Source organism: Scyliorhinus torazame, chromosome 3 (assembly GCF_047496885.1).
Source record: "Scyliorhinus torazame isolate Kashiwa2021f chromosome 3, sScyTor2.1, whole genome shotgun sequence".
Classification (NCBI taxonomy): Eukaryota; Metazoa; Chordata; class Chondrichthyes; order Carcharhiniformes; family Scyliorhinidae; genus Scyliorhinus; species Scyliorhinus torazame.
This window is the reverse complement of record NC_092709.1, coordinates 280718242-280731083: the sequence shown is the minus strand read 5'-3', so window position 1 is coordinate 280731083 and position 12842 is coordinate 280718242. Positions and strand designations below refer to the sequence as shown.

The 12842-nt window shown below is 50.5% G+C and overlaps 1 protein-coding gene across 1 annotated transcript in view; it reads right to left on the bottom strand.

The window, feature by feature from the left end:
* Positions 1 to 12842, bottom strand: part of slc45a2 (solute carrier family 45 member 2) — a 140040-nt gene that overhangs the window by 109566 nt on the left and 17632 nt on the right. The window contains exon 3 of the mRNA XM_072497313.1: positions 614 to 960. Coding sequence (XP_072353414.1) covers positions 614 to 960 — 347 coding nt within the window. The remainder of the gene's footprint in view (positions 1 to 613; positions 961 to 12842) is intronic.

Here is a 12842-nt window from a genome sequence, read left to right as displayed (position 1 = left end):
AAAATGCTCCAGACATAGTGGGCAGAAATATATGTGGTCTCCATTGGGAAACATGGTGCGATTACAGCTGGGTTTGGGTGCAATTCAGATCACAATCCACCAACACTTAGAAATTATTTTAGAGGGGTGCGAGTTTTGCATTGGCACTGAGAGGGGTGGGGCTGAAACATGCTGGCAAGCCTGGCTTCACAGAGATGGGGTGCCATTTTTAAAGGGTGCCACGATTGCTGAGTGACAGTAAAGGTCCTCCCCCCAACATCACCAGCACAGGGCTTCAGTGCCTCCCGCCCACACCATCCTCGATGGCAACCACCCTCTCTACCCTCCAACCCCTCTTGATCATTGGCATTGTGCATCAAGGCCCCCCCATTGGGTCTCCCATCAAACTCCTCCCCCCTTCTTGCCAGCAGCATCAGCCCACCCCCCAAGGGAGCGACACACTGCTACGAGGTTGCCAGATGCCCACCTTCTCATGTTAGGTTCCTAAATCTGGAAATTGATTTTGAAGACATTCATTCTTTGATCAGCTACACTTCAGAAACCAAAGACCTCTCTCCTTGCCACACCAGCAAAGTCTAACTTCAAAATAAAACTCACATTGATGGATAATTACCTTTTCCTCTGATGGTTTCATGCAGATGCATTGCGAATTGTCTTCCGATTTTCCCACCACTGACAAAGATCTCGGCTTATAAAGATTTGGATCAGAGTGACCGTCTGCAGGACTCTCAATACTTCCATAGCCATGAGTATTATTTTGCAGCAAACATAATTTCTGAAGATCTACATCTTGTCCAAATGGAATTTCCGGAATGCTGCACAGGTGTATTATTAGAAATATGATGAAATTAATTACAGAAAAGATGTAAATAATCTGATATTCAGATCCTAAAATAGTCCCCAGAAAAGTGTTCTTCCATTCTATGGCACCAGTTAGGTAGCCTACAGCACCTCCAAGGCCTAAACAAAGAGAAGGCAGAGCGATTAACATGAATAAAATCTGAACAATTTGTATCAAAGCAACTTACTACTCAAGTGTCTCTTTTCAAATAGGTTGGACAAAGAAAGCGTAGTTTCTTCCCCTAATTTTTTTAGAACAATAGGTGCTGCTCAAATATTAGGAATTGGCTTGGAAAGATGTCTAAATCAGACAGCCTATAACAAGGGAATATGGATAAAAGTTCTAACTCAGCTGCTACGCAGTGCCATCCGCATGGTGGAATTCCTCAAAACACCAAAATTGTTATTTCAATAAAAGAACAATTCAAGTATTCATATTTAATTATATGTTTGAGTTTCAAAACAGCAGAGCTCCATTCGGCTCACAAATTACAAATTTATGCATTTGAACTGGAAACATACAATAATCACAGAAAATGAAAAAGAACTCAAAATTCAGAAACATCTGTCCCCTAAAATTATTGCCACTCCTCGTGCTGTCACTAGTTGGTGGATTTGAAGGGTGGGTGGGGAAAGAAGCTTGGGGTGCCTTCCTGTTTAGACACCCTGTGCACCATGGAAGGCCCCCTCAGCAGAAAGGGCCACCTACATTTCCTTCCACTAACCCTCTTAGCCTCTTGATTCCCCCAAGATCCCTCTCCCCAGAATCAGTCAGGCCTGGGCAAGGCAGTCACACTTACCTTGTACTCTGACTCCCAGTGATGCTTCTGGTTAGGGACTGATTACAGTCCTAATGGTGGTCATCATTCCCGATGACACTGCTGGGACTGAAGAGTTGTGGCACACTGATTACCATTAGTTCTAGGAGTCAGGTCCTCCCCCATAGGGGTGGCGACCACAACCTCAGGAACTAACGGCTGGTGGAGGCATGCTTGATCCTGACCGGGGTTGCTGGGGGTGGTGGAGAGAAGAGTTCCACCTATGCATTAACTCCCAGCCTGAAAGTCCAGGAAGGAACCTCTCTACATAATGAATTGCTTGTTAACATGTCCTGCTTGTCATGATATTCAGATAAACATATCATGGTGCAAACACACATACACACTGATGGACAGATCAACGGACCAATCAACACACACGTAACATCACAGCCAATCACCAGTGAGAGCACACGCACTATAAAACGGGGAACACCACAGTTCCTGCTCATTCCAGGAGTCAGCTCAGGGCACAGAGCTCACAGCGTGCCACTCAGACATACACCATGTGCTGAGTGCCTCTCTAAGATAGTGTTAGGGCTAGGTCCACAGGTTAACGGGTAAATTGCGAACCACAGTCATAAGTTTACAGATGTTGTTATCAAGAGTAATAAAACAGAGTTGTACTATCTGCATAGCGGAACACCCAACACGACATAATACCAGGATTGGAACCCAGCAACTGTGAGACCTACCTGCACATCTTCAGCGATCCGCCATCCTGCGCCATGGACACCATCAGCCCGCCGCAGCCGCTCCAAATCGCTGGAAACCTCGACGTCAACTGGAAGCTGTTTGAACAGCGCTTCCTGCTCTTCCTAGAAGCCACAGACAGGGAGAATGCATCGGACACCAGGAAAATCGCCCTCCTCCTCTCCACGGCAGGGCAACATGCCATCTACATCTACAACTCCCTGGTGTTCACGGAAGGTGAGGACAAGACGAAGTACAAGACGGTCCTTCTAAAACTTGAGCAACACTTCAGCGTCGAGGTAAACGAGAGCTTCGAGCAGCGCCTGCAGAGTAAGGATGAGCCTTTTCAATCTTTCCTGACACACCTCCGTATCCTCACACAGTCCTGCGGCTAGGAGGCCACCGCCGATTCCATGATTCGGGACCAGATAGTATTTGGGGTCAACTCAGGCACCCTACGCCAGCAGCTCCTCAAAATTAAGAGCGTCACCCTAGCCACCGCCATCGAAGCCTGTGTCCTCCATGAAAACGCGACCAGCTGGTACTCCCAATTCCAGGCGTCCGAATCGGCATGGCAGGGGTCCTACGAGGCCGAGCGGGTCCAATTGATCGAGTTCCTCCCGGCCCGCGGCCCGGACGAGGGCGGCGGTTTCGCGCGCTTTCCGCGGCCTCCCGCCCTTGTACGCGCCAAAAGAGATGTCGATGCAGAGGGACGTGACGTGCACTCTACGCAGGACCAAACTGCGCATGCGTGGTGGCACAACGAACGCCATGACGTCACGACGTGCGGCAACTGTGGATCCGCACATTTAAAGCGGCAATGTCCAGCAAAGAATCGACAATGCCGCCGCTGTGGCAAGATGGGTCACTACGCTGCCTGCTGTTGAGCAGCTCAACCTGCCAACGCTCCCCAGTTCCGCCAGCCTCGCAGGGACGTGCAGGCCATTCAGCCTCCATACACCGAGTCATACCCTGACGATGTACAGACCGGTGATACCGACGACCGGGAAGCCTTCCGCGTTGCGGACATTGACAGGAATCGAATGTCCCCAAATAGGACACACCAGCCGATGCCAGTGAACAGCGTTAATCCGGGTGATGAATGGTGTGCCACCCTAACGGTCACCAATCACATTCCGTTTAGACACTGGTGCCTCCGCCAACCTTATTGCATGGTCAGCCTTCTACGCCTTGAAGGTCAAACCATCGATTTGGCCATCCCGCTGTCAGATGGTCGATTACAACGGGAATGTTATCCCGGCCATGGGATCCTGCCAGCTCGATGCATACACAGCCACACTGTCCTTTGAGATAGCTGGATCATCGAAGAACTCCCTGCTAGGCGCACAGGCGTGCAAGGTTCTCCACCTCGTTCAGCAGGTACACACTCTGTCTCCAGAAGGCACGTCCGACTTCCCGGATGCAGACTTTAGGGCACAGCTTCACTCGCTCCTCGCCCACAACCAGGAGGCTTTCGAGGGCATGGGCACACTGCCCTACACTTACAGAATACGGCTCAACCGGACGCCACCCCAGTCATTCACGCACCTCGTAGAGTCCCAGCGCCACTCAAAGACCGCCTCAAGCAGCAGCTGCAGGATCTCCAGGACCAAGGAGTGCTTTCCCGGGTCACAGAGCCCACGCCAAGGGTCAGCTCCATGGTGTGCGTTAAAAAGCCCTCTGGCGAACTCAGGATCTGCATCGACCCGAAAGACCTGAACAACAACATAATGAGGGAACACTACCCCATACCCAAACGGGAAGAGATCACGAGCGAAATGGCCCAGGCTAAAATATTTACAAAGCTTGATGCCTCAAAGGGTTTTTGGCAGATTCAACTGGATCAGTCCAGCAGGAAGCTGTGTACCTTCAACACTCCCTTTGGCAGGTTCTGCTACAATAGAATGCCGTTTGGCATCATCTCGGCATCTGAGGTGTTTCACAGAATCATGGAACAGATGATGGAGGGCATCGAAGGGGTGCGTGTCTATGTTGACGACGTCATCATCTGGTCCACCACACCACAGGAGCACATTAGTCGTCTCCAGCGCATCTTTGCTCGGATATGAGAGCACGGCCTGTGCCTCAACCGAGCCAAGTGTTCTTTTGGCCAAACTGAGTTAAGGTTTCTCGGGGACCACATATCCTGGTCAGGAGTGTGCCTGGGTGCAGACAAAGTGACAGCTATTACAGCCATGCCCCAGCCAGCAGACAAGAAGGCAGTGCTAAGCTTTCTCGGGATGGTCAACTTCCTGGGGAAGTTAATTCCCAACCTTGCCTCCCAAACAACGGCTCTTCGCCACCTGGTGAAGAAGACTACGGAGCTCCAGTGGCTGCCCGCACACCAGAAGGAATGGGAGGAGCTCAAGATTAAGCTCACCACAGCCCCGGCCTTGGCGTTCTTCGCCACTTCTCGAGATACGAAGATCTCGACTGATGCCAGCCAGTCCGGCATTGGGGCGATACTCCTGCAACGGTACGACACTGCATCATGGGCCCCGGTCGCCTATGCCTCACGGGCCATGACCCCCACAGAACAGTGCTATGCGCAGATTGAGAAGGAGTGCCTGGGTTTGTTAACCGGCATAGATAAGTTCCACGACTACGTGTACAAGAACATAAGAACTAGGAACAGGAGTAGGCCATCTGGCCCCTTGAGCCTGCTCTGCTATTCAATGAAATCATGGCTGATCTTTGTGGACTCAGCTCCACTCTCCGGCCCGTACACCATATCCCCGAATCCCTTTATTCTTTAGAAAGGTATCTATCTTTTTCTTAAAAACGTTTAAAGAAGGAGCCTCAACTGCTTCCCCTCAGTTGGTATCCCATCAGTATGGTCTCCTACAGTTCACCATGGAAACCGACCATCGCCTGGTCAGCATCATACAAAAGGACCTGAATGAGATGACCCCTCGCCTCCAGCGCATTCTGCTCAAGCTCCGGAGGTACGACTTCCAACTGGTCTACACCCCGGGAAAGGACCTCGTCATCGCGGATGCGCTGTCCAGAGCAGTGCGCACACAGCCCGAATCGGGGGGGTTCGTATGTCAGGTCGAAGTGCATGTGGCCTTCACATCGGCCAATCTGCCAGCTAATGATGCAAGTCTGGCCCGTATTCGCCGGGAACATAGAACATTACAGCGCAGTACAGGCCCTTCGGCCCTCGATGTTGCGCCGACCTGTGAAACTACTCTAAAGCCCATCTACACTATTCCCTTATTGTCCATATTACTATCCAATGACCATTTGAATGTCCTTAGTGTTGGCGAGTCCGCTACTGTTGCAGGCAGGGCATTCCACGCCCTTACTACTCTCGGAGTGAAGAACCTACCTCGACATCTGTCTTATATCTATCTCCCCTCAATTTAAAGCTATGTCCCCTCGTGTTAGACATCACCATCCGAGGAAAAAGGCTCTCACTGTCAACCCTATCCAATCCTCTGATCATCTTGTATGCCTCAATTAAGTCACCTCTTAACCTTCTTCTCTCTAACAAAAACAGCCTCAAGTCCCTCAGCCTTTCCTCATAAGATCTTCCCTCTATACCAGGCAACATTCTGGTAAATCTCCTTTGCACCCTTTCCAATGCTTCCACATCCTTCCTATAATGCGGCGACCAGAGTTGCACGCAATACTCCAAATGCGGCCGCACCAGAGTGTTGTATAGCTGCAACATGACCTCATGGCTCCTAAACTCAATCCCTCTACCAATAAAAGCTAACACACCGTACACCTTCTTAACAACCCTCTCAACCTGGGTGGCAACTTTCAGGGATCTATGTACATGGACACCGAGATCTCTCTGCTCATCCACACTGCCAAGAATCTTACCATTAGCCCAGTACTCAGTCTTCCTGTTATTCCTTCCAAAATGAATCACCTCACACTTTTCTGCATTAAACTCCATTTGCCACCTCTCAGCCCAGCACTGCAGCTTATCTATGTCCCTCTGTAACTTGTAACATCCTTCCGCACTGTCCACGACTCCACCGACTTTAGTGTCATCTGCAAATTTACTCACCCATCCTTCTACGCCCTCCTCAGGGTCATTTATAAAAATGACAAACAGCAGTGGCCCCAAAACAGATCCTTGTGGTACACCACTAGTAACTGGACTCCAGTCTGAACATTTCCCATCAACCACCACCCTTTGTCTTCTTCCAGCTAGCCAATTTCTGATCCAAACTGCTAAATCACCCTGAATCCCATGCCTCTGTATCTTCTGCAGTAGCCTACCATGGGAACCTTATCAAACGCTTTACTGAAATCCATATACACCACATCAACTGCTTTAACCTCATCCACCTGTTTGGTCACCTTCTCAAAGAACTTATAAGGTTTGTGAGGCACGACCTACCATTTACAAAACCGTGTTGACTATCTCTAATCAAATTATTCCTTTCCAGATGATTATACATCCTATCTCTTATAGACCTTTCCAAGATTTTGCCCACAACAGAAGTAAGGCTCACTGGTCTATAGTTACCGGGGTTATCTCTACTCCCCTTCTTGAACAAGAGGACAACATTTGCTATCCTCGAGTCTTCTGGCACTATTCCTGTAGACAAAGATGACTTAGGGCAGCACGATAGCATTGTGGTTAGCACAATTGCTTCACAGCTCCAGGGTCCCAGGTTCGATTCCGGCTTGGGTCACTGTCTGTGCGGAGTCTGCACATCCTCCCCGTGTGCGCGTGGGTTTCCTCCGGGTGCTCCGGTTTCCTCCCACAATCCAAAGATGTGCAGGTTAGGTGGATTGGCCGTGATAGATTGCCCTTAGTGTCCAAAATTGCCCTTAGTATTGGGTGGGGTTACTGGGTTATGGGGATAGGGTGGAGGTGTTGACCTTGGGTAGGGTGCTCTTTCCAAGAGCCGGTGCAGACTCGATGGGCTGAATGGCCTCCTTCTGCACTGTAAATTCTATGATAAAGATCAAGGCCAAAGGCTCAGCAATCTCCTCCCTAGCTTCCCAGAGAATCCTAGGATAAATCCCATCCGGCCCAGGTGACTTATCTATTTTCACACTTTCCAGAATTGCTAACACCTCCGCCTTATGAACCTCAAGCCCTTCTAGTCTAGTAACCTGAATCTCAGTATTTTCCTCGACAACATTGTCTTTTTCCTCTGTGAATATTGACGAAACATATTCATTTCGCACCTCTCCTATCTCCTCGGACTCCAAGCACAACTTCCCACTACTGTCCTTGACTGGCCCTACTCTTTCCCTAGTCATTCTTTTATTCCTGACATATCTATAGAAAGCTTTAGGGTTATCCTTGATCCTACCTGCCAAAGACTTCTCATGTCCCCTCCTGGCTCTTCTTAGCTCTCTCTTTAGGTCCTTCCTAGCTAACTTGTAACTCTCGAGCGCCCTAACTGAACCTTCATGTCTCATCTTTACATAAGTCTGCGGGACACTGCGGCTGACCCCCTTCTACAATGCGTGATGCGCCACACGACGGCAGGGTGGCTCAAAGGACAGTGCCCTCAATTCTACAATGTCCGGGACGACTTTGCCATCATTGACGGTGTCCTCCTAAAGCTGGACAGGATTGTGATTCCACACAGCATGCACAGGTTGGTCCTCGAACAATTACACGAAGGCCATCTCGGGGTTGAGAAGTGTAGGCGGAGGGCCCAGAGAAGCTGTATACTGGCCGGGCATCAGCGACGACATCGCCAACATGGTGCTCAACTGCCCCACCTGCCAAAGGTTTCAGCCGGCGCAACCCCCTGACGCTTCAGCCCCATGAGTTGGTGATGTCCCCTGGGCGAAGGTGGGTGTGGACCTTTTTCATGCGCTCGGCAGGGACTACGTCATCATAATTGATTATTTTTCAAATTATCCAGAGGTCGTACGCCTGCACAATTTGACATCATCAGCTGTCATCAGGGCATGCAAGGAAACCTTTGCTCGCCATGGCATTCCGCTTACCGTCATGTCGGACAATGGGCCCTGTTTTGCGAGCCAAGAATGGTCTTCTTTTGCCACTTTGTATAGCTTCACACACGTGACATCCAGCCCTCTGCACCCCCAGTCAAATGGCAAGGCTAGAAAAGGGCGTCCATATTGTCAAGCAGCTTCTCTGCAAGGCTGCTGATGCCGGATCGGATTTCTGTTTAGCCCTGCTGGCCTATCGCTCGGCCCCACTGTCCACTGGCCTCTCACCAGCCCAGCTGTTGATGGGTCGCGCCCTCAGGACCACTGTACCATCCATTCATGTTCCTAAACCCGGCCATGCTCCTATACTGCAGAGGATGCGACAGCAGCATGCTCAGCAGAAGGTGGCACATAACACTCGGGCAACTGATCTTCCTGCCTTGGCGCCTGGAGACAACGTCTGCATCCACCTACCAGAGGGTGGCTGGTCGGCAACTGCCGAAGTTCTCCGCCGCGTGGCTCCCCGCTCGTTCCTGGTTCGCATGTCTGATGGCTCCATTCGCCGGCGTAATCGCCGGGCTTTTCAGCTGCTTCTGCGCTCGTTACGTGATCATGCACCGGTGCCACGCCCTCCTGTTGTCCCTGATGTCGACTTCGTGGAGCTTCCTGCCACCATGCCTATTCCTCTATCGCCTGTGGCAAGGCCCATTCCTCAGACGGTGGATCCAAACCCACCCTTGAGGCGGTCAACCCGAATTTGTCTCCCACCTACTAGGCTGGACTTATGAGCCTGTTTGCACATTGCACTCACTAAAGTGTTGTGCCACAATGTTAATGTGTTTCTCTTTTTGTCGTTACAGGAGTTCGTTTTCGATATTTGATGATTGCACTGGTTTTGTTTATGGTACAACCTCGTTGCTATGTTGCACCTGACACCTTCCTATGTATATTGTTTAGCCTCATGTACATGGTATAGATATTGCACTCAGTACACACCAATATTTATTACCACATAGGCGCATATTCTTGTAAAAAGGAGGGATGTCATGATATTCATATAAACATATCATGGTGCAAACACACTGATGGACAGATCAACGGACCAATCAACAGACACGCAACATCACAGCCAATCACCAGTGAGAGCACACGCACTATAAAACGGGGAACACCACAGTTCCCGCTCATTCTAGCAGGAGTCAGCTCAGGGCACAGAGCTCACAGCATGCCACTCAGACATACACCATGTGCTGAGTGCCTCTCTAAGATAGTGTTAGGGCTAGGTCCACAGGTTAACGGGTAAATTATGACCCAAAGTCATAAGTTTACAGATGTTGCTATCAAGAGTAATAAAACAGAGTTGTACCATCTACAACCATGTTGGTTCGTCTTTATAGCGGAACACCCAACATGACACTGCTCACTTCAAATGTTTGTTCAAGGGCACCCCCAGCTCGGTGTCTTGCATGCCTCCAAAACTGTGCAAATGCAAGGTGAGGTTCTATTGCTGTGGATCAGATTGGAATTCTGGAGTACAAGAGGACAGAGCATGTAGTGAGCACACTTCGCTCACTTACTATGTTGCAAACTCTCTAACACAGTGTTTTTCAAACTTTTTTTCCATTTTTACCAACCGGCCAACCCCCGGGACCCACGCCGGCCGATGTTCGCAACCAATGCCGTCGACTTTCGCAGCCCATGCCGCCCAAACTTCGTGACCCACCATTTTCACTTCCCTTTAATGCAACAGGTGAGCCTGCTTGGTCCTCACGATCTCACTTATTCTGGCATTCAATGATACATTCCTGTATGGGTTATTAATCAGAGGTCCTGGAGCTCACACCAGCACTTCTTTGTCCTGTTGTGGACTCGACTGAACAACTCATGCCACAACTGCTTTGTGCTGCTGTGGATTCTCCTGAGCCACTCACCCCAGCAGGTTTACTTTGGAGATCCTGGCCTGTTTGTGTCTCTGGCTCTCGGTTTCTTATGACAAAACAGTCCATTTAAAATGTTTCAGTCCTGTTGCTTGTTTGCTGCTGACAAAATGGAGGAATCGCAATCGCTGCCAGAGCACGTGACGTCAGTGTTCGAGGCATGTGACCTGCTTTCTGCCTCGCTTCAGGCAGGAAGACTAATTGAATAAAAAGAAAAATCTCCTCCTGAGTCATGGCACTGACGTCAGGAGGAGGCAGTGCTTCTCGCTGGGCTCTGGACATGCGCACTGATGAGCTGACACGCAGCGCACCCGCATTTTTAAAGTCGGTCGCGGCCGTCATTTTTAAAGCCTCTCGCAGTCGGCATCTTTAAAAGCTGGCTGCTGCGGCCATTGCGCATTAATTCCCGTTATCGGGAACGCCGCGATGGATGGTTCCGCAATCCTCCGGACACCCGCCTGCGACCCACCACGGGTCGCGACCCCGACTTTGAAAATGACTGCTCTAACACCCAATCCTTAAAGGGACAGTTCAGGTCTCCTTCACAGACATTTTGTTTATTTTTTGCGGGGCCAACAGGAACAGGAGTGGACGACCTGATCGCAGCAAAATACTTTGACCTGTTCGCACTGTACTTTCTCCCCCACTCTTGAGATTAAAAAAAAATGTTTTTATTAAGGTATATATATATCATATATACATATACACACACAATCAAACATAACCACAAAGAGAACAAACAAGTATTTACATAACAAATAAATAACACTCCACAGCACCAGCCTCCCTGCCAATACCCTCCACCTACATTGCCTCCATTTTTAACCCAAGAATCATCCCCCCCCCCCCCCCCCCCCCCCGCCCCCGCCGCCCCCACTGACATCTTAACTATCCTTGAAGAAGTCAATAAACGGTTTCCATCTCCGGGCAAACTCCTCCACAGTCCCTCTTAAGGCAAACTTGAGTTTTTTCCAACCCAAGGAATTCAGCGAGGTCGCTCACCCACACCCCCGGTTTCGGCTTCCCGAGTTCCACTATTCCAACACGATCCATCTCCAGGCTACCAGGGAGGCAAAGGCAAAAATGTCGGCCTCTCTTCCCCCTTGGGCACCCAGGTCTTCCAACACTCCAAAAATGGCCACTTCTGAACTCGGGACAACCTTCACCCTTCGACATAACGTCAGTAAAGCCCCGCCAGAAACCCTCCAGTTTCAGACAGGCCAAGAACATGTGGGCATGGTTCGCAGCCCTCTCTGTAGATCGCCCACACTAATCCTCCACCCTCTCAAAAAGCCTGCCCATTCTGGCCGCAGTCATATGCACCCTGTGACTACTTTGAATTGAATAAGACTAAAACTAGCACACAAAGAGGATGCATTCACCCTCCTCAGAGCTCCTCCACAGCCCAGCATACAACTCCTCCCCTGCTCTTCCTCCCACTCCCGCTTATCTTCTATAGGGGCACCCTCCCCGTCCATCAATTCCTTACAAATCTCCGAATCCCTACCCTCACCAACCCGTTTTCGACACCACCTTGTCCTGACACCCCGGGGGCGGCAGTTTGGTAAAGGACGGTACCTGCTTCCTCACATAGTCCCGCATCTGAAAGTACTGGACCCCATTCCTGCTGGGCAGCTCATACTCCTCCACCAATCCCTCGAAACTCGAAAAGCTGCCCCTGCAAAACTGCTCAATCCCCGCCACCACCCCCAGAACATCACATCTAGCCCCTTCGGAGCAAACCCTTCGGAGTCATTCCCGCAAATTGTGCCCAAACCGAGGCACCCTCTAACCTCAGGTGTTGCCGCCACAGTCCCCACACACTCAGGGCCGCCACCACCACCGGACTTGTGGAGTACCTGTCCAGCGGGAACAGCCGAGGCGCTGTCAAGCTACTGCCCTTACATAAGTCCGCCTCCATCCTCTCCCACACCGACCCTTTCCCACTACCAACTTCCTGACCATGCCTATATTTGCTGGCCAGTAGTACTTCTGCAAATTTGGCAAGGCAAGCCGCACCCCCCCACATCCCCGCTCCAGCAGTACCTTCTCTTCACCCGTGGGGCTTTCCCCGCCCAGACAAACCCAGAGATCAATGCATTAATCTCCCTAAAAAAAGCCTTTGGAATAAAAATCGAAAGATTCTGGAACATGAATGAAAACCTCAGAACCGCCATCTTCACAGACTGCACCCGCCCCGCCAATGACAGCGGGAGCACGTCCCACCTCTTAAACTCCCCGTTTGTCTGCTCCACCAACCGTGACGAATTCAATTTATGTAACTGCTCCCATCCCCGTGCCACCTGGATGCCCAGATACCTGAACTCGCCCCCACTACCTTAAAACGGCAGCTCGCCCAACCTCCTCTCCTGCCCCGTCGTCTGGTTCGGAAATACCTCATTCTTCCCCATTTTTAACTTATACCCAGAGAACCAAGCAAATTCCACCAAAATGCCCATGATCCCCCCCAATACCTTCCGATGGGTCCAATATATAAAGCAATAAATCGTCCGCATACAGCGAGACCTTGTGCTCCACACTATCCCCTGCCAGCCCCTTGACGCTCTAAGCACCATTGCCAATGGCTCTATCACCAATGCAAAGAGCAATGGGACGAGTGGGCATCCCTGCCTCGCCCCACGATGCAGCCTGAAATACCCCAAACTCACCTGGT